Here is a 24896-nt window from a genome sequence, read left to right as displayed (position 1 = left end):
AGATGGACCTGCAGGCTTATGCAGGAAGCAGCAGGAATACCAAAAGTACACTCCACTCACAGGCGAAGTAACTTAGAGAGTTTAAGAAGTCAACTCAACAAACCTAACTCCTGCCCTAGAACACAGAATAAACAGAGAAATCACCTTGGATCTAAGATGAGCTCTGACATCACACTGGGGAAACAAAGGCACTGACAAGTGGGGTGACTTGCCCTGGGTCCCCACCCACACCTGGAACCACAGGGTCTGGCCTCAGCATGCACTCTCTCCTCATCCCTCCCTGGCCGTGGGAATCTGGCTGTTTAACACCCTATGCTTGGAGACATGAGCCAGTGGGGGGTGGGGGGGACAGGAGAAGACACGGACATGCAGCATTTTAAAAGGAATAGGGTACCGTGCTTTGATTTATTTTGACTAAGAGGCAAGTTTTTAAAATTAAAATACAATAAAAGAAAGCATGAGTAATAAAAAGTAGTCTCAGTTGCTACAACCACTCTTTAAGTCACAGAAATATTAAATCAGATTGTAATATGGTTTTAATGAACTCCGCAATACATCAGAACATAAGAAGACATCTATGATGGGAGAGTTAATACAAGTGACATTGGGATACCACCCAAGATATAAAGGAAGTTTGAGAGAATTTCACCGTTTCATAGTAGGGTACTTTGGGGAGCTTTTCATGGCTTTAAATCCAGTTCATAACTGGCCCTATTAAAGAAATGGTACCACTTTGTGAGTCCTACATGTGAAATAAAAGCTATGCGTCCATCTTTGCAGCAGCCAAAGCACTGACCCTCCTCCACGTCTGCCTACACCTTAAGCAACAGCTATTTCCTTTAAATGCTTATGTCAAAATCGTGCAGGAAAAAAGAAAAGGAGCCATTGGGCAAGTGTTTTCTTCCAACTGTCTTTCCCCCCTTGCTCTTGAGCTCTGAACTCCTCTGACCCTGGAGCTCTGCTTACCTGAGGTCCTTCAGCTCCTGCTTGCCACTCCCGTCCTCCTTCCTGTTCTCACTCGGGTCGGCAGAAGCCGCCAGCTGCAGGCTTCGGGTGATCGGCCCCCCACTCCGTTCTCTGGATTTTACACTGAACCTGTCTGTCCGTTTCTTACTGGCCAAGGCCGACTTGCTCTGTAAGACGGCTCTGCTCTTCTGCGCCCGCACATGCAGGCTCCTCGACATCTTGCCTGAGAGGGGAGCTGCATGGTTCTTGGCTGCAGCTTTGGGCTTCTTGGTCTCGCTGTGAGTCATTTTGGCCATGCGTATGGGGCTCGAGTTCCTTAAAGAGGAGCTTGGTTTTTTGGATTTGACCGAAGCGGCAAATTTAACGTTCTGCTTGGACCTGAAGGACGAGGGGGGTGGCGGGACCTGCGAGGGGCCTGAGCTTCGAGCTCTGGTCTTGCCCAGAGGTGCCTGCATGCTCTGCATTTTGATCTCGGCGTCTGCTGTCCGTCTGCGGTGGCTGCTGCTGTTGTTTCTGTCACTTCCGGCAGGTGACGGGTGCCCCCCTTTCTTGGAAGAGTGGGAAAGTTTTTTTTTGGAAGGAGAAACGGGTTTTTTGGGACAGCTGAAAGCGGCATGCTTGTTCAGACTCCCAATGTACGTGAACTCTCTGTGGCAGTATGGGCAGACGTGCGAGGACGACTCGGGAGTGGTTTTTAGGTCAGCCTTCTGCTTTGCGGACTTGTTTTTCTGTAGGATTGCTTTCTGGACGAGCTGGTTTTTTTTCTTCAACGCGTTTAACTTGAGCTTATTTGAGGACATTTTGCTGAGCTCCACACTAAAGTTCAGTCTTTTGGGCTGGCCCATTCGTCTGAAGGCGTTTTTCCCAGAGTTGTCCAGAACCACTACGCCATTTTTGGGTTGCACAGTCTGCTTCAGCGGGACCGGATTTTTCTTGGGGGTATACCTCTTCTTGTCACTCGCAGAGGCACATGCCAGGATGTGTTTGTGCAGTTCAGGCATGTTGTCCACGCCTTTCCCGCACTTGGTGCAGCGGATGGCGGTGGTAAACGTCTGTGGGATGTTGTGCGTAGTGAAGTTTGTGGCCGTCACACCAATGCCCAGGGGGCTGCGGTGATGGTACTGAAATGGGGGTGGTTTAAAGCTTGGGTAATGTTGGTTGAGACCCAATCGAACATCTGGATCCTTTGTCTTTATTCCGGAAGCCATTATTTTGATGGTTGTGTAAAGCTCTTCGGAAGAATCGTTCAACTCTTCTTCTTTAGACGCTTCTAGAGGGTCTTCCGGCAAACTCTGCATGTGCTCGACATGGGCCTTGCTGGGATCCGTAAAGTTCTGGGGCCTCAGGGTGCCACTTTCAAACTCATGGTGAGTGCACACCTTATCCGGGTGGAGATCTCGCTGGTGCTGCTGCAGATTGCACAAGAATGCAAACTCCTTTTTACACACTGAACACACAAAGATATTCCCAACGCCGTGGAGCATAAAGCGATGTTCTGACAAATCAGTTTTCACCTTGAAGAGCTGCACACAAAATTCACATTTGAAGGGCCATTCCTCAGCGTGAATGGATAAATGTTTGGTTAGATCCTTAATGGAAAGAAAAGGTGATTCACAGACGTTGCAGACAAAGTTTCTGTTGAATGTCTCCTGGACGATCTCCTGCTCAGTGGTGGATGGGGCTTCCTCCCTGGCTTTCAGGTCTTCACTCTCTAGTTCCTCCTGCTTAAAAGATATCATGGGGAGAGAGGTTTCCAGATTATCCCCAGAGGAAACCACGGATGACACTGCTGAGAGAGGAGGTGGCGAAGGGGAAGAGGAGGAGGAGGAAGATGAGAAAGAAGAGGAGGAAGAGGAGGAGGAAGATGAGGAGAGTGTTGGAGGCCCCGGTGAAGCAGCGGACATAACGGGCTCCACAGAAGGAATGGGGGACGGCGAGGGAGACACTGTCGGGGAGAGAATTGGAAGTGGGGACTGGGCGGTGGCATTCGAGAGTGGAGAGGGACACGGGTGAGGGGATGCCCCGGAAGAGGGGGCTGGAAGAGGGACAGTAGGGAGCAGTGGAGGCGGCGGGGTGGCCACAGTTAACACGGGAGGGCAGGGTGGAGGGGAGGAGGGGGTGGTGGGGGTCAGGAGAGGCGGCAGCCGCCCGCAAGAGAGGGAAGATGGTTGCAGGGCAGGTGACGACGAGGAAACGTCAGGAAGAGACTCAACGACAGCGGCAGACAAGCTGGAGTTGAGACCACGGTCAGAGTCTGGCTGAGGATCTAGAGGTTTACAGGGACTGGCACTTCCAGACACATCTGGAGCGTTTTCTACAGGGAGGTCGACGCCGTTGTATTCGTTGAGAAGGACCTTCTGCAGCATGCAGGTGGTGGGCTTCCTTTTCTTTACAGCACTGCAGGATGGCTGCAGAACATGGTTTTCTTTGAATTCCTTGCCTTCAGAGTCACCACAGGGCTTTTTATGCACACTGAGATCTAACACAGCTTCCCACTGGACCGGAGCCTTGCCTGGCCCCTCAGCCTTCTGTTTCATACCACTGGACAAATCCAGTGGCTGCTGGTTGCACACATTGCTGAAAGTAGAGCTAGCTGCCCACTCTTTAGACACCTTATATTCATCAAAGCCTGGTGGGCTCCCAGTTTCTCTTTCATCTCTCCCAGACAAACTCCATGCTGGTGAGTTGCTGTGACTCTCTAATTTGGGTTTTTTGGAGCTTAGAACTGCCTCAGTCCACGCGGCTTTCCCATCTCCTGGTTTTCCAAAGTCTCGCAGGGCGGGGCTGTGCTGGGGAGAGCTGGGGGGAGAGCTGGTTCGCCTCTTAAACCTGCTTGAGGTCACGGGTAGCATCGACGCAGGAGCAGACACGCAGAGGGGCCCTAATTTGGGTATCTCAGCGGCTGAAATCCCTGCAGGAGGAGTTAATTTATCCTGGGTCTGAAGAAGCTGTTTGAGCTTTGATGACAAATACACGCTTTTCTCTTTGTGGAAAGACACCGCCTCTGTGGTTGATATGCTGAGAGGCAGACTCAAGGAACAGGAAGGTGTGGCAGGATCAGACTCAGTCTCGGCTTTAATTTTGGGTAACACGGGCGGACTAGCAGTCCTCCGTTTCTTGGACTCACTGTTTGTGCTGCTGGAAGGCTCTTTAGGGAGATCGTCAGTTATAGGGACCTGCGTGGTCTTTATGTTTTGAGTTATTTCCACTGTGACTGGAGTGAGCAGACAGTTTATTCCGTACAAGTCTGCCGAATTGGATTCCATCTCAATAACGTCACAGTTACTGGTGCTGCTGCTGGTCTGAATTTTACCATCAATGTAGTAATTTAAATTCTCAGAGATATTGCTGGAAATATCCATGATGTACACGTCGTCCGCCTCCCCTTCCTCCTCTGGCTCTGTGCTGGGGACATAGACACTCGGGGTGGGAGGGGCCTGCTCTGCTGGGGGCTGTGGCTCTTCCAGGAGGCCCCCTTTCCGCCGCACCCCCTTGGGAATCAGGTGCCGCTCGTGAACTCTGCGCTGATGTCGTCTCATATTCGTGTGAGTGCCGAAAACCTTCTTACAGTACTTGCACGGGTGAAGCTCTTTCGCTTCGCCGTTCTCTTCTACAACGGAAGGAGTCACTGAGTCCTGGGACGCCTTCTCTGAGCTCAAGGTGAGACCGTCCTGCCCAAGACCGGGGGGCTGTGCATCGTCCTGGGGAGGAGCACCGTCGCTGGGCGCCTTGCCGCCGGCCGGATCCTCGAGCTTTCGCTTCAGCCCGGCCTCATGGCGCCGCTCGTGGCGCCGCCGGTTGATCTGTGTGCCGAAGGCCTTCCCGCAGTACTTGCACTTGAAGGCGTGGTTGACCGTGGACATGTGGATGTGCATGTGCCGCTCCAGCCCCTGCTTGGTCGTGAACTTCCTCTCGCAGTGCTGACATGGGAACAGAAATGTTTCAAACACGTCCCCGTTGGCCTCTTCTCTGGCTCTGGGAGTTTTCATGACAGGGGCTGCCTCCGCAGAGTCTGCCAGAGTTTCCTTTGAAACCGTTTTTGGTTCTTCTAACAAATCCTCGGGCTTCTCGTCACACCGGATCTCCAGCTCTCTCAGGGAACTTTCATTTGGCACATCAGCTGCTTCGTCCCCCTCTTCTTCCAGCTCCTCCTCTTCCTCTTCCTCCTCCTCCTCCACCACCTCGTTCGCCTCACAGAGCGCTGCTTCCAGCTCCGCGTCTGGTCCTGTCTGGGGCTCGTGGGCAGGGGGAGGGAGGGCGAGATCCGGAGGCACATCCTGACTCACCGCCTCCTGAGGGACGGCTGGTTGCTCGGTGGTGGAAGCAGAAGGATTCTCGTCTTCGTCTTTGGGGCCTGGAAAGCACAGGGAGGCAGAAGTAAGGTCAAACACTAGCCACTGGTGATCAGCTTTCATTATCCATGTTACTTCCTTTATCATCTAAAATGCGTAAGGGAGATCATAGCAATGGACCACTCTACATTCTCATTTAAGAAGTTATACAGGATATAAATCCATTTCATTCATTCAACAAACGACTGCAGTGCACCAGGAAGCTCAGTGGGCAGTGAGGGAGGCTTCAATCTGAGCAACAGATGCCCACAGCAACTCAGGCTCTTCTGTGTTTCCTCACACAGATATAAACATGCTTTTGTTTACAGAAACTGTACTGCTTAAAACTGTGTTGGGAATAGCTGATACTGAAATCTTCCTAGTCATGAGTTCTAATTTTTCATGATTCCAAACTGAAACAAGAAAATTGCTCAACATATTACCAGGTAATATTCTTAGTGGTCTGCCTTGAATGTAATTGATTTGTTCCCTTCTTCTTCACCAAAACTATATATCAAGAGCTACAACATTTTCCAAAATTATGTGATCTGCATTTTTCATGTAAAAGGAACTTTGGAGACCATCTCTTCTGAGCCTTATTAAATTAGCGAGGACCAGAGATCTCTTCAAGAAAACTGGAAATAGCAAGGGAACATTTCATGCAAGGATAGGCATGATAAACTGTAAGGACCTAAAAGAAGGAGAAGAAACTGAGAAGAGGTGGCAAGAATACACAGAAGAACTGTACAGAATAGGTCCTGATGACCCAGAATAATCGGGATGATGTGCTCACTCAGCTTGAACCAGACATCCTAGAGTGTGACGTCCAGGTGGGCCTTAGGAACCATTACTATGAATGAAGTGAGTAGAAGTGATGGAATTCCAGATGAGCTATTTGAAATCCTAAAAGATGATGCTGTTAAAAGTGCTGCACTCAATATGCCAGCAAATTTGGAAAACTCAGCAGTGGCCACAGGACTGAAAAAGGTCAGTTTTTATTTCAATCCCAAAGAAGGGCAATGCCAAAGAATGTTCAAACTACCGTACAAATGTGCTCATTTCACATGCTAGCAAGGTCATGCTCAAAATTCTTCAAGCTAGGCTTTAGCAGCACCTGAACGGAGGACTTCAGATGTACAAGCTGGGTTTAGAAAAGGCAGAGGAACCAGAGATCAAATTGTCAACATCTGCAATATCATAGAGAAAGCAAGGGAATTCTAGAAAAACATGTACTTCTGCTTCATTGACTACTTGAAAGACTTCTGTGTGGATCACAACAAATTGTGGAAAATACTTGAAGAGATAGGAATACCAAACCACCTTATCTGGCTCCTAAGAAACCTGTATGCAGGTCAACATGCAACAGTTAAAACTGGACATGGAACAGTGGACTGGTTCAAAACTGGGAAAGGAGTATCTTAAGGTTGTATAGGGCTTCTCTTGTTTCTCAGCTGATAAAGAATCCACCTGTAATGTAGGAGACCTGGGGTCGATCCCTGGGTTGGGAAGATCCCCTGGAGAAGAGAAAGGCTACCCACTCCAATATTCTGGCCTGGAGAATTTCAAGGACTGTATCGTCCATGGGGTCACAAAGAGTCAGACACGACTGAGCGACTTTCACTTCACTTCACTTCAAGGCTGTATACTGTTACCCTGCTCATTTAACTTCTATGCAGAGTACATCATGTGAAATGCTGGGCCAAACTGACTTACAAGCTGGAATCAAGACTGCTGGGAGAAATATCAATAAGTTCAGATATGCAGATGACACCCTAATGGCAGAAAGAAAAGAGAAACTACAGAGCCTCTTGAAAAGGGTGAAAGAGGAGAGTGAAAAAGCTGGCTTAAAACTCAAACTTCAAAAAACAAAGATCAGGGCATCCAGTCCCATCACTTCATGGCAAATAGATGGGGAAACAGTGGAAACAGTAACAGACTTTATTTTCCTGGGCTCCAAAATCACTGTGGATGGTGACAGCAGACACAAAATTAAAAGATGCTTGCTCCTTCAAAGAAAAGCTATGACAAACCTAGACAGCACATTACAAAGCAGAGACATCACTTTGCTGACAAAGATCCATAGAGTCAAAGCTATGGTTTTTCTAGCAGTCATATATGGATTTGAGAGTTGGGTTATAAAGAAGACTGAGCACTGAAGAATTGATGCTTTCGAAGTGTGGTGCTGGAGAAGACTCTTGAGAGTCCCTTGGACCACAGGCAGATCAAACCAGTTGATCCTAAAGGACATCAAGTCTGAATATTCACTGGAAGGACTATTCACTGAAGCTCCAATACTCTGGCCACCTGATGCGAGGAGCCCACTCACTGGAAAAGACCCTGATGCTAGGGAAAGATTGAGGGCTGGAGAAGGAGATGACAGAGGATGAGACGGTTAGATGGCATCACCTACTCAATAGACGTGAGTTTGAGCAAACTCTGGAAGATAGTGAAAAGATAGGGAAGCCTGGCGTGCTGCAGTCCATAGGGTTGCAAAGGGTCAGACAGGACTTAGCAACTGAACAATAACAATAGGTGTGCCTCAGAGAATGAAAAAGAAATCTAAAGTCACTTCTGAGTCCCAATGCCCAAGAGGAGCCCAGTCTAGCCCAACCTGAGATTAATGGTACAAGGTGGTCAGGGAAGGACTCACCAGCAAGATAGGTGAGGAGAGATCTAAAGAAAATCAGTCACACAGATATTTGGTGGAAGGAAGTCCTCTGGATAGAGGAAATGGCAAATGTGCAAGCTGTGAGTCAGTAACATGTCAGATGTGTTCAAGAATTGGCCAGGAAGTTGGAGGGGGGTGGGCGCAGGGAGAGAAGGAGGAGAGCAGGAGATAATATCAGCTCATGCAGAGACTTATAGGCTGCTAACCTTTATTCTAAGTGGAAACAAGAAGCCAATAGAGAAACAGAAGAGCAACTGAAATACAGGAGGCTCACTCCTGGTGCTACGTGAAAGACAGAAAACTGTAGGGGGCCAGGGAGACGAGAGAGGCGGACCACACCCGCCAGGAGGGGAGGCGGGGGAGACTGGAGTGGCCTGAAGATAGTGGGAAGTGGCCAGACCCTGGATGTACTCTGGAGAGGAAGCTAACAAGCCGAGTGTGTTGGCTGACTATGGTGTGGGACAGGGGCAGGGAAGGGTAGGGGCTGGTGGTGGTAGCAGAAGGGTCAAAGAGATTCCGCAGCAACTGCTGTTATCCTGTTCACTAGACTGAGGGAAAAGCAAGTTTGGTCTGTGTGCGTTTGTTTGTACTGGGGGGAAATGAGAGTTTACTTGGGATGTGTTGAAGTCTGAGGTGCCTGATAAGACATCCAAGTAAAGATACTAAGTGCTATATATGACTGTCCTCAAACTAGAAACAGCAGTTGGAGCATGGACCTGGAAGAGGTCACCTGCAAAGCGAATGCAGATAGGGGAATGGCTGTGTCCCCCAGGTGACTCCAGTACCCAGGGGTCAGAGGAATGGCCAGGGAGGATCTGGAGAGCCAAGAGAAGGGTAGCCCTTAAACTGAGGAGGGTGTGATCAGTTGTATCCAGAACTGCTAACAGGCTGGGTAAGACAGGGCTGAGAACTGAGCACGCGATCTGCCCAGGTAGGGGTGTGACAACGGTGACAACAGTTTTGGTGGAGCATTGGGGACAAATGCCTGTTGAAGGCCAGGAGAGACAGAAAGAAGAAGAGACAGGGAGACTGGAAGCAACTCTTTCAAGTTCAGCTGTAGAGGAAAGCAGAGGAATGAGGGAGTGGCTGGAAGGGAATCCAGGGACAGCACGGGCCTCTGAGACAGGAGCTATCACAGAGCCCTTAATGCTGGTGGGGACAGCCCACGGCACTGCTCTCTCTGCAGGACCACCTAAGTCTCTGCTGAATTGCACCTCTTTTTACTGTAAGTGCCTGAAGAGTTATGAAAGGTTCTGTAGAAGAAACAGCTTTCTCTGACTTCTCCTGTTTCTATTCACTGGCTCTTCCTTCATTCACTGGACAAAACGTCAGTAAGGCCACCAAGATCCTCATCCTTTCAGGGCTTTACTTTACCAGGAGTTAAGCAAGCAGGCAACACCACTCCAATGAATTAATGGTTAAGCGCATGGAAGTACATGGTTAACAACGATTAAGGACAGAAACACAAGCGAGGAATATCTGGTGGCTTTGTTAATCAATCATGGGGAGGCTGCAAGGATAGAAGAGGAAAACCAAGCAGGAACCATCAAACACGCAGCACACTGTAAATCAGTGTGGACTGAGCTGGAGGCAGTCGGGAGCCAGTAAGATATTTTAAGGCAGAAGAGTGCCACTGGGGAGACGTGGCTGCAGTGTGTATTAAGGGACTGGGAGGAGGCAGAAACCAATACCGACGCAGTGGCAGCAGAGGGAGATGCTGGCTGCCTACACCGAGAGACAGCAATGGAGAAAAGCAGAAGAGGCAGGAAAAAAGTGGCCAGAGCGAGATAAGACACCAGAGTCCTGTTGTCAGACTTTGTGATTGCCTAGATACAAGGGACAAGGGAGGCTTTTAAAGGGCCAATCTTTCCAAACTCAGCGCATATGAGGTATTAACATGAGCCAACGATTCTGTCCTGGCCCTCCCCCTGCTTCCTAAGAAGGTCTATCCAACTTTTTCCTACCTACCACCTCATCCACTAGCAATGAGGTTTCTGCCTCTACATACACTCCAGCCTTCTCTCCTCCAGATGCATTTCTTACATTGCATGAGTTTTCCACAAACTGGGAAACCAGTCATCTGATGGTGGTTCCCAAGAGCTAACTCCCTTTTCAAATACATTTTCAACAAAGACCCAGTACATCACTTAAAAAAAAAAAACCTAAATGAGAAAACAGAAATGAAAATAACAAATAACATCTCTAAGGCTCAAAAATTTCTTTACAGAATTTATCTTCAGCCAAAATCCATAGCTTTGAATGGAAATATTCTATGATTGGTAAATAATTCCAGATTGAAAGCTGTCCAAAGTAGTATGAACCAAAATGCACACAGCTCTATGAACCCAACTGTGTCCACACACTCACTGAGGTCTGCTGAGTTTTAAACCTAAAGGATGGCCTGGGAAACAACAGAAGAGTCTGGCCACTTGCTCCACACACCGACCACTTTTTGAGGGCCAAAGAGAACATGTGCAAGACGCTGACAAACCAATCAAATACTGACCAGCTGTTCCACAAACACGTAGACACTAAGCATCTTTTATTTCTACAGGACCTGGACTTATATCAGGAAAAAAATTAACTGTTCTGAACTGCTGAAGGGGAGAGGGTTCTGCTGGATTGTTCTTTAATTCCACCACTACCGGTAGTAAGGTTCTTTGGTCTTTTTGTTGTTGTTCCAACAAATGTCTTAGCAAACCTGCTATCAGCTGGCAGATCTTAGTTTTATAGGACTCTAGGAAGTGTATTTGTTCTTGCTTCCTAAAATGCCACAGAAAATTATAATCCTTTAAGAATGTCATCCCCACAAACAGTGCTAATAAAAAGATTATAAAAGGCATCTACAGTATTTCTTTTTTTCTCTACAAATGTTTTTTGAAAGAGTCATAGTCTGTATTTTGAAATCAGCCTATTTGGGTCACTATGAACTCTTGGGCAAGCTCAGTCTCTGTATGATTTTGCCACATAACAATGTAAGACCACGTTGTTCCCCACCCTTTCTACTGGCCAGAGTGTCACTGTGGTGTCTTAACTGCATCAGGCAGAGGGCAACCTGCCTTCCTGAGCAACTTCAGTCCCCGTCTCTGGGAATTCTTACATCACGGAGGGCCTAGAGTATTAATTTTTAGAAAAAGCTCTAAAGAAGAAAATTTTATAGGAAGAAATACAAAGAGATAAGGCAGAAATTTAAATTCTAACCAAAAAGAGAAACACTTCATTCTCTATCCTTTTCATTCTAACACATACAACCCAAGGTGTTGTGTTTTCAAGTAAGTTTTTAACTGAAGTACAAACTATAAAGAAGAATATTGCAAGATAAGATGTTCACAAAGTAAATACACTGCTGTGCTCACCCCAACACTGTGATCAGCTGGCACTGGCACCCCAGAAGGCTCCTCCTGTCCCTGCCAGTCTGACCTCTAGCATCACAGATTTGTTCTGGTGGTTCTGAACTTTATGAATTATTTATAAATACAGTTACATAGTACGTTTCATTTCACTTCGTTTCATTTTAATCAGGGAATAACTTCATCTTGAACAAGGAAGGTCTTCAATAATTTCCTGAAGGGGAGGTGGGACGAGTAAGGCTCAGCTTGCCATATTAAATGTAGGCGGCCTTCTTGCTGTTTAACCCTTTACAGTTCTTGGGTGATTCTAAGAAGGGCACTGCAGGGAGATAAAAGTCAAAGCAGCTGGTGGGGAAACACGCCCGCATCCTACAGGTCCAACTCCAAGCTTACCTTCCGCAGAATCTCTCATATTTGCAGGGCTGGGATCTGGCTCACTTGTCTTCAGCTGTATGTCTTCGGTTTTGTTTGCTTTGTTTTTACTTTCTTGGGATTTTTTCTTCCCTGAAACACAATATTTATTTATTTGTTTGCTTGTCTGTCTGTTCATTTGGTCACTATTACCCTGAATTTTTGGAGGCAATTACTAATTCAAACTATTTCTGAGGCAATTATCACCTCAGATTCCTGAAGAAAGAAACAGATGATGAATATGAATACCTCTACATTATGTCAAAGAAAATAGAAACCCACAAATCCTTACTTTTGAGAATCTTGGGTAATGTTTCCCCTTATAACAGCTATCAAACTAATATGTAATATATTCCAGAAGAGTTAACAAAACTGAATGTCCAAGGAAAATTAGAGAAGAGCACTAAATTTCAACACCACACAAGTAACAGGAACTGGCGAAAATCTAGTTATCTGTAAGAAGCACATCAGGGAAAAGACTATCCAGACTTGTCAAAGTAAAGCAACAGAAGCAGAGATGTTGCTGAACAGCAAGGGATACCAAACCACACACCACAGCTCAAATATCAAATGCAGAGTAATTCTGAACAGTTCACTGTCAGCCGGCTCGGCATTCTCAGGGTCTGGAGGGACTCAACTCTAGGTTCAGCACAATTCAGTATTTCATTAACAACTCAGAGAACGGAAGTCAGGAAATGCTAGCTGCATTCCAAGTAGTAAGAAGAGTTCAAAAGATAACATCAAAATACAACAAATTTCTGACGAGTTGGAACAATAAACTAAAGTCACCAAGATGTTCAACATGGACAAACATTTCCCTACAGAACTACTATGAAAAAGAAGTGAAAGTGAAGTCGCTTGTCCCACTCTTTGCGACCCTGGACTACAGCCCGAAAGGCTACTCCGCCCAAGGGATTTTCCAAGCAAGAATACTGGAGTGGGTTGCCATTTTCTCTACAGAAGTACTAATGCTGAAGGTTTGGAAGCTCCGCCTCTCTGGGATTTAATCAGAATTTGTAACCCTGTTCCATTTTTTAAATTCTACATTTCTTGCTCCTGGGAGCTTTTGTTTTTCAGTTTTCAGATTCAGAATAAGTTCCACCCACCTTCCTCTAAACTTTCCTTCTCTTTCTGTGACACTCCCCCCAACCAGGCCTCAACAGCTCCTGGAACTGTCTTTTCTCTTCAGAACAAGGCTCTTGACACCTTCATCTTTGATTTAGTAAATGACTAGAAACTAGAAACCACTCATAGCTTCTGGAAAATGGTATTCTCCTTAACACTAGTGTAGAGAATTACTACAGAGGAGAGTAACTAACTAAAACAAAGACAACAAATGAAATGAGGTCAGAGACACAAAATATCACCACTACAAAGATCATGATTAAAAACAGAAACATCAACTACAACACAAATACTAACCATCAAAAACACCTCCATATTTTGATAGATATTTAAGAGGTGCAACAAGAAAAAAAGTATAAGATACTTAACAATCAGCCATTTGATTTGTTAGTCTTAAAAAACAAAATACCATTTTAAATCCCTAACTCTTCAGCTTGTAAAAAAAACTGAAGATGTCTCCTGCAATTATATAAAACTCAAATTCCTAGTAACATCTCACTCCATTCATTTCTAAAGGCAGCTGAAGTTGAACCCGTGACACAAGCGTGTACTTCACTGGAACCACACTCCGGTGGAAACGAGCTGACAGTCTGTGTGTAGCTGGCCAATTCGTGTCTCCAGGTGGAAATGTGATGAACCAATCCCTTCTGCAAGGGGCAAGGATATGAACACACCTTTTCATCTGGTAAGAAGTAACCTCTTCTTTCGAGTCTTTCACCCTTTGCCAACTTAACAGCACTTAGCCTAAATCTGATGATGACAAAGGCTCTTGAGAATCCAGGTGTGTTTAAAGGAATATGGATTCAACCAGTTTTCTTATCCTCACTATGATACACGCCATGCTGTTTGTGTGTTGTGCCTGGCCCATATCAGACTACCGGTAGCAAACAAGGCAAACACAAAAGATTACTTGGCTATGAATGTAACTGGTCTAGTAACTGCAGTACCAGTCTGAAGGGGTTCATGGAAAGGGGTCCCAGTGCCTGCAGACGCCTGATTCAAAAGTTATATTCAGAACGTGTTTTCCCTGAATCAAAATCCTCAAATAGTTACAAGACATCAGTACCACCTCATGTTCTTCAAACAGGCTAAACAATATAACCCTTTTCTACCAACCTTACTTTCTACTTTCTGCAAGTATGAATAAATAAAAAGGGAGGTCTAAACTCCACCTCTTATAAATAAACCTTTAAGTCACACTATAAAATTTAATAGAACAGGTGTCAACTTGTACTACAATTTCTTAAAAAACAATGCAGAAAATTTTCTGAAACCTATCAAGTGCTATATGAAAGCACTTGATAGTGCTTTAAAACTGGTTTTAAAAAATCATAATTAAAAACAGAAACATCAACTACAATACAAATACTAACCATCAAAAACACCTCCATATTTTGATAGATATTTAAGAGATGCAACAAGAAAAAAGTATAAGATACTTAACAATCAGCCATTTGATTTATTAGTCTTAAAAAACAAAGTACCATTTTAAATCCCTAACTCTTCAGCTTAAAAAAGGCAAACTGACCTATATGTACAGACTACTAAAATAGTAAAACTTCTAGATTTACATAAAGCAAATCACAGCTTTAATAATACCACTCATTAGTACGTACCAAGAATGAAAGTACATAGCTAAAAATGCTGTTTTAGTTTCCTGCCTAAAAGAACATTAGAACACTTAGCTGATACTGAACTTCAAATATCTTAGTTTTAGACTCTCCTAATCAGTGAGCAGCTATGCCATCACCAAACTACCCCACTCCTCTACCCGTTGCCCCTACCCCTTGCTGCCCCTGTTATCCTCTTTAAAAACCATGACCAGGAAACCCTGTTCTACCTGGTGAAGAGAAGCCACATGCGGTAGGGACAGTCTATTTGGAGAGCAAACAAGAGCACCCACCAGGCTTGCTGCAAGCCCGTCAACTGCAGCACAACTGACACGTGGGGTCAGACTGCTCTCTGCTGTGGGGCTGTCTGAAACATCACAGGACATTCAGAAGTATCACTGACCTCCACCCATTCCATGCCAACAGTGTGCCCCTGCATCTGTGACAAGCTAAAGTCTCCAGATACTGCTGAAGCCTCACCCAAAAGACAGTGTCTCTCTAGGTTAAGAACCACCGGGCTAAACCATTATGGGGTTCCACAGTCTGTGTATTTCTTAAAATTTTTAAAGTATTTGATAATACTAACAAGCCAACTCTAAAAACTAAGCGATGGAACAATTAAACTTACCTCTTAAGTGCCTTTGGTGAACACTGATAGACTTAATTTATGATGGACACCAGTCTACCATGAATCTAATCATCACTAATTAATGGAACTGAGATAATCTAATACATAAAATGTTTTCCTCAGTCTTAATCAGAATCCTCTAATGCTCAAGGTACTTCCCATTAGGACCAAGACTAGAGATGCAGGGGCTATCCCCCGTCCTACCTGCTATTTCTGTGCTAGAAACTGAAGACCAGGGTCCCCCGGGAACCACCCAGGCTCTGACAGTAGAGCAGTCTGACCCTGGGAACCCTGACTCACTCTTAGGTACGCCCAGTGTCACTCACAAATACCGTAACAGCACCTGGTGGCACCTACTCCATTTCCTCAAATCAATACATTTCTGCCCGATAGCTGGTTTTTGTTCTACATGTAATCAAATTAAAAGTAAACAAAAACAACTTCTAACTGAAAACAACCTGTAAGGACTTCTGCAAAGGGAGGGGCATGTGTTAGTTCTTGTCTGTAAGGCAGGAAGCGCCTGGGAAATGGTCCGGCAGAGCTGCTGGGAGCCTGGTAAGTACACGTGTGCACTTACCCTCAGGTTCCTGAAGGGTCCTACATAGAGGCTCTGCCAGCTGCGTGCTCCACTTGGTCTAAACAAGAAAGATATAGGAATGAAAACACAAGGAAAGTGGAATGGAGACAATGACACAGAACATGACGAAGGACAGCACACAACATTATGTATATAAGGAAAAGAAACACACAAAGATGAAGAAAACTGAATGAAACAGAAGGAAAACAGCAGTCACCCCCTACATCGAGGCTTCCCCCCGACCCCTCCACAAATAATAGCCTCTGTGTTCTCAGTGGGGGATAGGATGTGGTATACTTACTTCCGGCCTATCCCATGCTCATGACTGATGTCCTTACTACTTAAGTACTGTTCTGCCAGAAGTCCCAACCTATGTCTCTCATTTTAGAGAGACACCCAAGGACCACAGGCATGAAGTCAACTGCCTGAGATCACACAACTAAATCGCCTCTCGAGTCAGAACTAAAATCCAAGGCTGACGGTACCAAAAGTGCTCTACTAACTAAACTATTAATACACTTATTTCTTACAACCAATAATGGCATGATACAAATATCTTATTCTTTACACACCACTTTATATCCATTATTTCACCCACTTTCAAGTGTAGATGAAAGCAAAGAAATAGAAAGACTTTCACTACATTTATAGAAAAGGAACCATCAAATTAGAATGCAGACATTTTCCATTTCCATTTTATGTTATGCCAGAAACAAGTATCAGTCAACAGCACAGAACCCCAGTCTAAGCAAATACATTAAATATCAATAAAACTGGATTTTCTAGAGAAATAGCTGCCATATAGAGAAATTCTACATTTGCATCAACTACACGTTAAAGACAACATGTAGCATGAAGCTGCTGGGTGCCTGCAATGTAAGGTGCAAAACCAAAACTGCCTAAAGCATCACATGAATAATTTAAGTTCTTGTCTATATTCTACTCTTCTGATGAACTAGACAACAAGGATATTCTAAAGAATAATGTCTCAGTTAAAAATGTTCAGCATCAGAGAGATGCAAAATTCTATAAGGCTTGCTCAAGTTACATTAAAAATTCATCACAACAGTGAAGGCTCATGCATTTGGTGATTTAAATGAATTAAATTTAGAACCATATGTAACTCTACGTGCACTGCCTGCCTCCTCACTGGGGAGCTACCCAACTCTGAAGCATACAATCAGACAGAATTCAGTATCAGTGTGCTGAAGCAGGGCCAGCACATCCTTGTTTGGAGAGCTCACCCTCTTATTCAGACACAGAGATGATTCCAAACCAGGCAAGACTCCACCTGTGAGGTGAGACCCACAATCACACCATGAAAGATCAGCTAGCCTGAAGGGGCTGGGCTGGCCTGAACAGGGACCAACCATGACCACCACCACCCTACCACCATAGGGTGGGCGTGACTGCCACCTCCAGTTCCTCACTCACACAGCCCTTCACCCCTGCTGCCGCAATTCCACCTGGATGGCTACCTCTAATCCTGAAATCACAAACCCCCAAAGTTCTCTACTTGCCCCTCAGTGTCTTCTCATCATCAAACAGTTTGATGGCCTTTACAGCTTAAAATTCCTCTCCTGGGCCTCATACCATTACCAGACTGTCCTCCTCCATTAACCATTCTTTGGCAAAAATCTTCCTCTTCCTCCTGCCTTGAAATGAGAGGCTCCCCACAGGAAACCTGATGATGATGCTTTCACACTAAAGTATCCAGCTAAGTAGAGGATACAGATCTTAGAGAACAGACGTGGAATAATGCAATTAATGGGCTACCTTAAAAGGTAAGAAAGAGAAGAACCCTAAGACTTGGAGGAGAAGGAGCCATGAAGACAGTTTAACCAAACTTCACAAATACACTTCTCTGAGCTTTACTTCCTTACAAGAATTGCCCAAAATCTCATTGCAAGTTTGTAGTAGAATTGGGACTTTTATTCTCATCCAATTCACTATTCTATCCACTGTGTTCTAACAGCCTTCTTAGTGACAATCTGTGGGTTCCAATTTCACCCTTATAATGAATTAAGAGTACCATCTGCATTTCAGGCAAGTTTGAGAAATTCATCATGAACATACAAAGTCATTACACATCTTTTTCAATTTTTGAAAGGCAAAGGAGGGGTTTTTCACGACAGCAGGTCCAAAATAAGGTGAAAAGCCTAACTGGGGAAAAGGCATAAAGTTCATGTTAAATGACACAGGATTTAAAACAAAAAAACCCACAAACAAAATCTCTAACAGATCAGATAGTAAGCAAGGGGAACCAATGGATAACAGCAAAACTGTTAGCTTAAAGTATGGCCAAAACAGTACTCTGTGTGAACTGCTAAAGGGTGGGCAGTCTTAGGCCTCAGCACATCTGGCAGTAGTTTAACATTCTGCAGTGGGTGTGATGATGAGTAGGGAGAAGAGAAGCTAGAAATGGTTACACAAAGCTAGGTTTCCCACAAGGAATAAACAGGTCATTTCAATATACTTCATGTATTCTTAAAATAAACAAAAAATACTGAATTTGCTACCCTGGAAGTCATCAGAAGGAAACCTGAGGACTGATGTGAGAAACTGCAACCAGAAAGCCTTCCCTGTGTAAGGTCACCAGCATCCCTACACGTAACACAAGAGAGTGTTTATCAGATGGCCACAAGTGGCCACTACCACTGGCCAAGGTAAGATCGGTGGGCAAACAAGCCACTTGTGGCCTTAGCTCCATCAGGCCGTGGTGTTTCAAAGAGAGAAATGTGAAGCAGTGCGATGCAACCACGGTTGGTTTTTACACAAGTGATATATAAGGCTATACATTTTCTAAAGATTTCTTTTGCACAAAAAATAACTTTGAAATACACCTGGTAGTAAAAATTCTGAATGCTGCTTGGGCAACATTTCAAATCTTTTTCTGTAAACTTCTCACGAAGAGCTGTCTGTAACTCTGGAGGCAAATTATAAAAATAAAACCTCTCCGGTTTTAAGTTGCTCATGGCATTAAAATAGGACTCCAGGCTTTGCTTCAACAGAAACAATGGAACAAAGTTCTGGATTTTTCAGCACTGCAGATCACAGTCTAAATTCCTGGAATGCTCACAGCCCGAAAGAGGGATGGGGGCAGGGCGGGGTGCACAGTCTTTGCTGTCGTGGAGCTCTGGCTCCCCACCTCTTCCAAACGTCAGGCTGATGGAAGAACAGCAAAGATCACCTCTGAAGGGAGCTGTTAATTTCTCTTTTTAAGAAAAGGCTTTTAGCGGGCTAATTCCAAATATTAGAAATGGATTCCCAAATAAACATTAGTAAATTCAAATTAAGAAAGCTTTAAATTTCCTTACACTCCTGGGAACCTCAAAAAAGTCTTGTGGCATAAACAAAATGATCTCAGAGACTAACTAAATACCTCTGAAACTTAAACAAGCTGCTAGCCTGTTCTGTTTTATAATCATTTTAATTTCTCAAGTTCTTTTCATGGATTTTCATTAGCCTTTGTCTTACAGAAGGAAAAAAGGTATCTAAAGACTGAAAATGAAAGTCGCTTAGTAGTGACCAACTCTTTGTGACCCCATAGACTGCAGTCCATCAGGCTCCTCCGTCCATGGGAGTTTCCAGGCAAGGAGACTGGAGTGGCTTGCCATTTCCTTCTCCAGAGGATATTCCCAACTCAGGGACGGAACCCCGGTCTTCTGCACTGCAGGCAAATTCTTTACCGACTGAGCTACTGGGGAAACCCACAAAAAAAATGAACTGCCAACTTAAAGCAAGGAACTAACTTTACGTTCAGGTATAAGTCCCCTGTGGCAAAACAAATCAGGCCTGGGAGCTGTGCAAGGAGGTGGTGTGTTACAAGTGCCTGGCAACCCTAAAACAGAAGGGACAGCCACGCCCTTGAGAACTGATTAGTCTTAACGAAAAGAAAGGCTATTTTTCCCTCTCAAAGTCCAATATAAGTTTTACAATGCTATATCCTGATGAATTAATTACAAAACTTGGTTTAAAAATATTTTCAGGAAGTAAAATCTAGATCTAAATCTGAATCAACACAATTGCAGTATTTGAAATTCATTCTTTACATTTGTCTACAAAAATGCTCAGAGGAACAATGGTCAAGCCACATCACTAATTAATAAAATCATGCTACAATTCACCCACAGATATAAACCAAAAGGATCTGCATTAAGATGTTGGCAGGTGGCTCCCAGTGATGAGATTATTGATGAAGGTATGATACCCGTTTCTCCATCTGTTTGTATTTTCTAATTTTTCTAGATAAACATTTCAATACATGATGCAAAAAAAAAAATTTTTTTTTAAATGAAATACCGACAAAAGCAAGAGTAATGAGACAACTGAAAAATGTTTCTTTTGGTTGAGATTAACGCGGGCGGTTCTATATCAGTACAATCTGGCACCGTGCTCACAGCAAAAGCCCGTGGTGTCTTTCTTTCCCATTTCCCACCTCACACACCAGCGGAGTGTCCAGAAAAATGTGCTCTTCCCAGAAAACCAAATTCACAACGGAGACACAGTAACAAAGATTTAAAGGATATTTAAAATACATCTGACCCTTTAACAATGCTGTGTGTGTGTGTTCAGGGCGTTGACCCTTTATGAAATAGAAAATTTGTGCGTAACTTAAAGCCTGCCCTCCATATATGTGATTCCTCCATAGCCGCATTTTTGCATCCTGGGATTCAGCCAACCCTAGGTCACCGAGTACTATACTATTCATTACGGACAAAAATTCACCTATAAGTGGAACCCACAGTGGTCTTCAAGGGTCAACTGAATGCCCAAGCATTCACATTATCACTGTGAGCCTTTTGGTATATATCCTTCAACTCTCTTTCCCATGCATCACATAACTTCAAACAAAAAACTGATTTGTCTCCTCCTTTTGAACAGCCATACTATTTGTTTCAATGCACTTGGGTATCACACCCATAACTATCTGAATCAAAAATCTAAACAACCATGCTGAGTGCCTCCCAGGTATAAGCTACTGCTACTGCTAAGTCACTTCAGTCGTGTCCAACTCTGTGCGACCCCAGAGACGGCAGCCCACCAGGCTCCCCAGTCCCTGGGATTCTCCAGGCAAGAACATCAGAGTAGGTTGCCATTTCCTTCTCCAGTGCATGAAAGTGAAAAGTGAAAGTGAAATCGCTCAGTCGTGTCCACCTCTTAGCGACCCCATGGACTGCAACCCACTAGGCTCCTCCATCCATGGGATTTTCCAGGCAAGAGTACTGGAGTGGGGTGCCATTGCTTTCTCCAGGTATAAGCTAAGGACCAATGTTTTGGTGGTCAACTAGGATAATTATGAGAGTCTTCTTTGCTACCTTTTATTTTGCTTCTCTGAAAATGTAAAATTTAGGCAATGGCATTTTAATATGACACGTTTTGGTAAAGGTTTAGGAAATCCGTTTATAAACACAAAACAATGTACAGATACTACTCTGCTGAATCACTGGGCTCTACCATGAAATGAGACACTTTCATGCCACTGCAATGTTTAAGACCTTTTGTCACTACTGCTAGATGAGCCCATTCCCTTCTGTTCACCACTCAATCGTCCTCCAGCCCCTCTCATGCCTCCAGATGCACCTTTCTCAGAGTTCATGGCTGACACCACTCTGTTCCTATTGAAAAAGAGCTAGGAGTTCTCAGGGGCTCAGCCACATATGTGGGCCAGCAAAAGTTCACCCCTCTGGCAAACTCAAAACTGCCCGGGTTGTCTTTCAGATTCAAGAAGCATGGAAGGAAGTCAAATGTATTCTCTTCACAAAGCAATTATTTTTTTAAATCACAAGTTACATATAAATTCAACTCCACATTTTTTCTTTTACTGACCTCTACCTAAAAGCAAAATCCTACTAGCCTATTTAGGACTTCCCAGGTGGCACGAGTGGTAAAGAACCCACCTGCCAATGCAGGAGCCTAAAAGACAGGTTCAGTCCCTGGGTTGGGAAGATCCCCTGGAAGAGGGCATAGCAACCCACTCCAGTCTTCTTGCCTGGAGAATCCCATGGACAGAGGAGCCTGGTGGACTACAGTTCATGGGGTCGCAAAGAGTCAGACATAACTGAAGCAACTTAGCACGCACTACCCTATTGAACAACTTTTCTCATTCTCAGATGTATAAGCCTATTAGACTACTGAATCTTTCCTCTACATAACTGTAAAGTTTCTGGAATGATCAAATGAAATTTGGATCATTTTTCTTGGGTGCTTATTATCTACAAGACACTTTGTTGAGGGAATACGTATTTTTGTTGTTCGGTAGCTCAGCTGTGTCTGACTCTTTTTGCAGCCCCATGGACTATAGCCTGCCAGGCTCCTCTGTCCACAGGATTTCCCAGGCAAGAATATTGGAGTGGGTTGCCATTTCCTTCTCCAAGGGATCTTCCCAACCCAGGGATTGAACCTACATCTTCTGAGATGAGCAGGCAGATTCTTTACCACTGTGCTACCTGGGAAGCCCACAGGGAACACATATATGTCTGCCCCGAAGATATTTAAAATGGAAGTTGTATGTCTAACTTTGAGAAAAGCAAGTCCCCGTGCAGAAAGGCCCTACTAATGTCAATAAATAGAAAATTTCTAGTGGAAAAAAATGTTTCCGAAAAATATGGATTTCCTTAAAAATAACAAGAAGGGAATGAAGGAAAAACGAAGCAAGATGGAAGGATGGGGTTGGGGGGGGTCATTTCGGGGTGGGAGGAGGGTGATGTAAATAGCCATCCAGCCAGGTAAAGTGAGGAGGCTCAAGGAATTGCTAAAAACCCAGCTGCAAGCTCTGGTCCTCCCTCACATCCCGGGTGGGAACACAGCCTTCAGGACTGAGATGACATCAGAAACCCTAAATCGTACTCAGTGCCAGCCTCCAAGGACTTTCCCACAGGGTTTCAAGTTGATGCTGCTCTCTTTTGCCAATGCAGGGATAAAACAATGCCCCCTGACAACAAAGAAGTCCGGGAGGAAGAGCTCACAAAAGACAAGGATTTGAAACACAGCTGCCTCCTAGGCCAGTGTCCATGCTGGGAAAAGGGGTCTCACTTTCAATTCAGTCACTCATTCCATCTGTCCCCCTAAAAGGTTCCTGTGTCCCAAGGTCACACATCTTCCCTGCAGAGATGACCTGAAGTAAGTGAGATCTGACTGGGCTCTCCCCCTCTCCTTCCCTGGTGTTGGGGTGGTATTCTGAATACAACAGGACAAGAACCACACAAAAAAGGGAATTCACAAAACTGCAACTATACTGTGCAGCCAAGGGCCATGATTTGACTAATGATTTGATATAATCGTGTTCAAGGCAGAGGAGAACTAACTGTGATACATACTGATGACTACCTGATGCCATCTTAGGGAAGGGAACGTGAGATAATGTGCATCAAGAACTTTGCACAGTGCTTGACAAAGACTCAGTAAATGGAATCAATTGTAAGGATTATCCACAGTAGATTCTCCTAAACAAATTACAGAAACCCCACGCCTGCAAGTCTAAATTGCCAGCATATGTTCCTTCTTATGAAGACAATAACATTCTGCTTCCCTAACAAATCCAAATTCATCCATTTGTTTTGCTCATTTGTTCTACACTGATTCACAGGATCCCACCCAGATATCATTACGGAAATGTACAAGTCCAATGAGGACAGACGTTTAATTGAGAGGAGACAGAATTATTCCAAATACTAACATCCCTATCAATACACATAAATGCTCTAACAGCAGAAGTTGTGAAAGTCTATAACCCACTGATTTTATTGCTTCTAAAAAACACTCTGTGCTTAATTTTTTAACTAAGCATACTAGTGCACTTAACATTCCTAATCTCTTTGGAAAGAAACCTTAGACCTCTTTGATAATCAGATAGCACCTAAGGCTCCCCCATAGTCATGAACAGCCATAAACACAACATCTGGGGCTCAGGGACACCTGTGTTACTACATATTTAAGTTGTGAGTCTATGTAAATTTGTTTACTGACAGACTAAAGAGAACCCAGACTGCTGAGATAATACTAATAAATACTGCAAGATAATCAGGACATTTAGTTACTATAACACATAATAGATAAAACTGACATTCTCAAATAGTAACTTCTAAGAAAATGTCTCTTTCACTTTTGTTTTTGCTTGAATTCATATCCAGTAACATGTAAAATGACAAGATTTCCTATGTTGTCATATATAGTACTGAAATAGCTCCAACACAGTCACCTTCAAGAGTATCTGGTAATTTACTCTAAGGAAATTTATCCAAAATTCATCTAAAATCTCACCTGCAGAAAATAAGGTTTTAACAGTAGAGTTACCAGTGATCTAGATCACACGAAGGTAAGATAGACAAACAGGAAGACAGTGAGCCCCTCATTTGGGCAGCAAGCAAACCGTGAAATATTTATTTCTGCCTGTGTAACAAATCAAATTCCCAGAGTTCTCTAATTCACCCTATTTGGGGTAACCAGTAAACAAGACAGCATGCAAAACAGAAGCAGTCTCTACCACCTGAGGAATTCTCTAATGTCCCTTTGTGTATCTACTTGCAGATCCAAACAAGCTCCTTACTCTCACCTAATTTGTAACCTACTTCATTCATTCTGTGTCGCCAAAGAAAAATATATGGATTTAATTTTAAAGGGTATGTTAGAAGATGTTGAAACTGTCCATTTTTTTTAATCCAGAAGTACCACCATAGGCCAAGGAATAGGCAGCGCTTCCACAGAGATGATTCTGCCACTGCCCATGCCCATCAATTACAATGGCATGGACCAAAATCAGTGCGCCACCCATGTTCCTGGGAGGCTCTCACTTACTGCTCACAGTAACTCTACACGGTAGGCGTGACCTCATTTTACAGACAGGACTGAACGCCTTCACTTTCACTTTTCACTTTCATGCATTGGAGGAGGAAATGGCAACCCACTCCAGTGTTCTTGCCTGGAGAATCCCAGGGATGGCCAGGCCTGGTGGGCTGCCGTCTATGGGGTCGCACAGAGTTGGACACGACTGAAGCGACTTAGTAGCAGCAGCAGCAGCAAACTGAAGATTAAAATGTGTAGAGTAGTCTGTCCAAGGTCACACTGCTGTTAACTGGTGGATCTAGGGTCTGGATCTGGCCTTGTAACCCTAAGGCTATGTTGTAGAAAGCCACAATGAAATCCACACACTGTATATCTCCCAGCACTCAGAGGTTTAGCTGCATCAGCAAATTTTCCCTTCTTGTCTCAACATACAGAAGTCAGGTTCC

General features: G+C 44.3%; 1 protein-coding gene across 9 annotated transcripts in view; it reads right to left on the bottom strand.

The window, feature by feature from the left end:
* The window catches only part of PRDM2 (PR/SET domain 2), a 132597-nt gene that overhangs the window by 38988 nt on the left and 68713 nt on the right, over positions 1–24896 (bottom strand). For 8 of the 9 annotated variants that reach the window (XM_070384942.1, XM_070384937.1, XM_070384935.1 and 5 more), the window contains 2 exons: positions 11709–11819; positions 967–5320 (listed from right to left, as the gene is read on the bottom strand). In XM_070384942.1, coding sequence (XP_070241043.1) covers positions 967–5320; positions 11709–11819 — 4465 coding nt within the window. Of the gene's footprint in view, positions 1–966; positions 5321–11708; positions 11820–15666; positions 15712–24896 lie in introns of those variants that run through there. The other variant, XM_070384943.1, reaches the window with a different exon arrangement.

The sequence above is a fragment of the Bos mutus genome, chromosome 16 (genome assembly GCF_027580195.1).
Source record: "Bos mutus isolate GX-2022 chromosome 16, NWIPB_WYAK_1.1, whole genome shotgun sequence".
Classification (NCBI taxonomy): domain Eukaryota; kingdom Metazoa; phylum Chordata; class Mammalia; order Artiodactyla; family Bovidae; genus Bos; species Bos mutus.
Note: the sequence above shows the minus strand (reverse complement) of the source record. Positions and strands in the feature narration are given on the sequence as shown.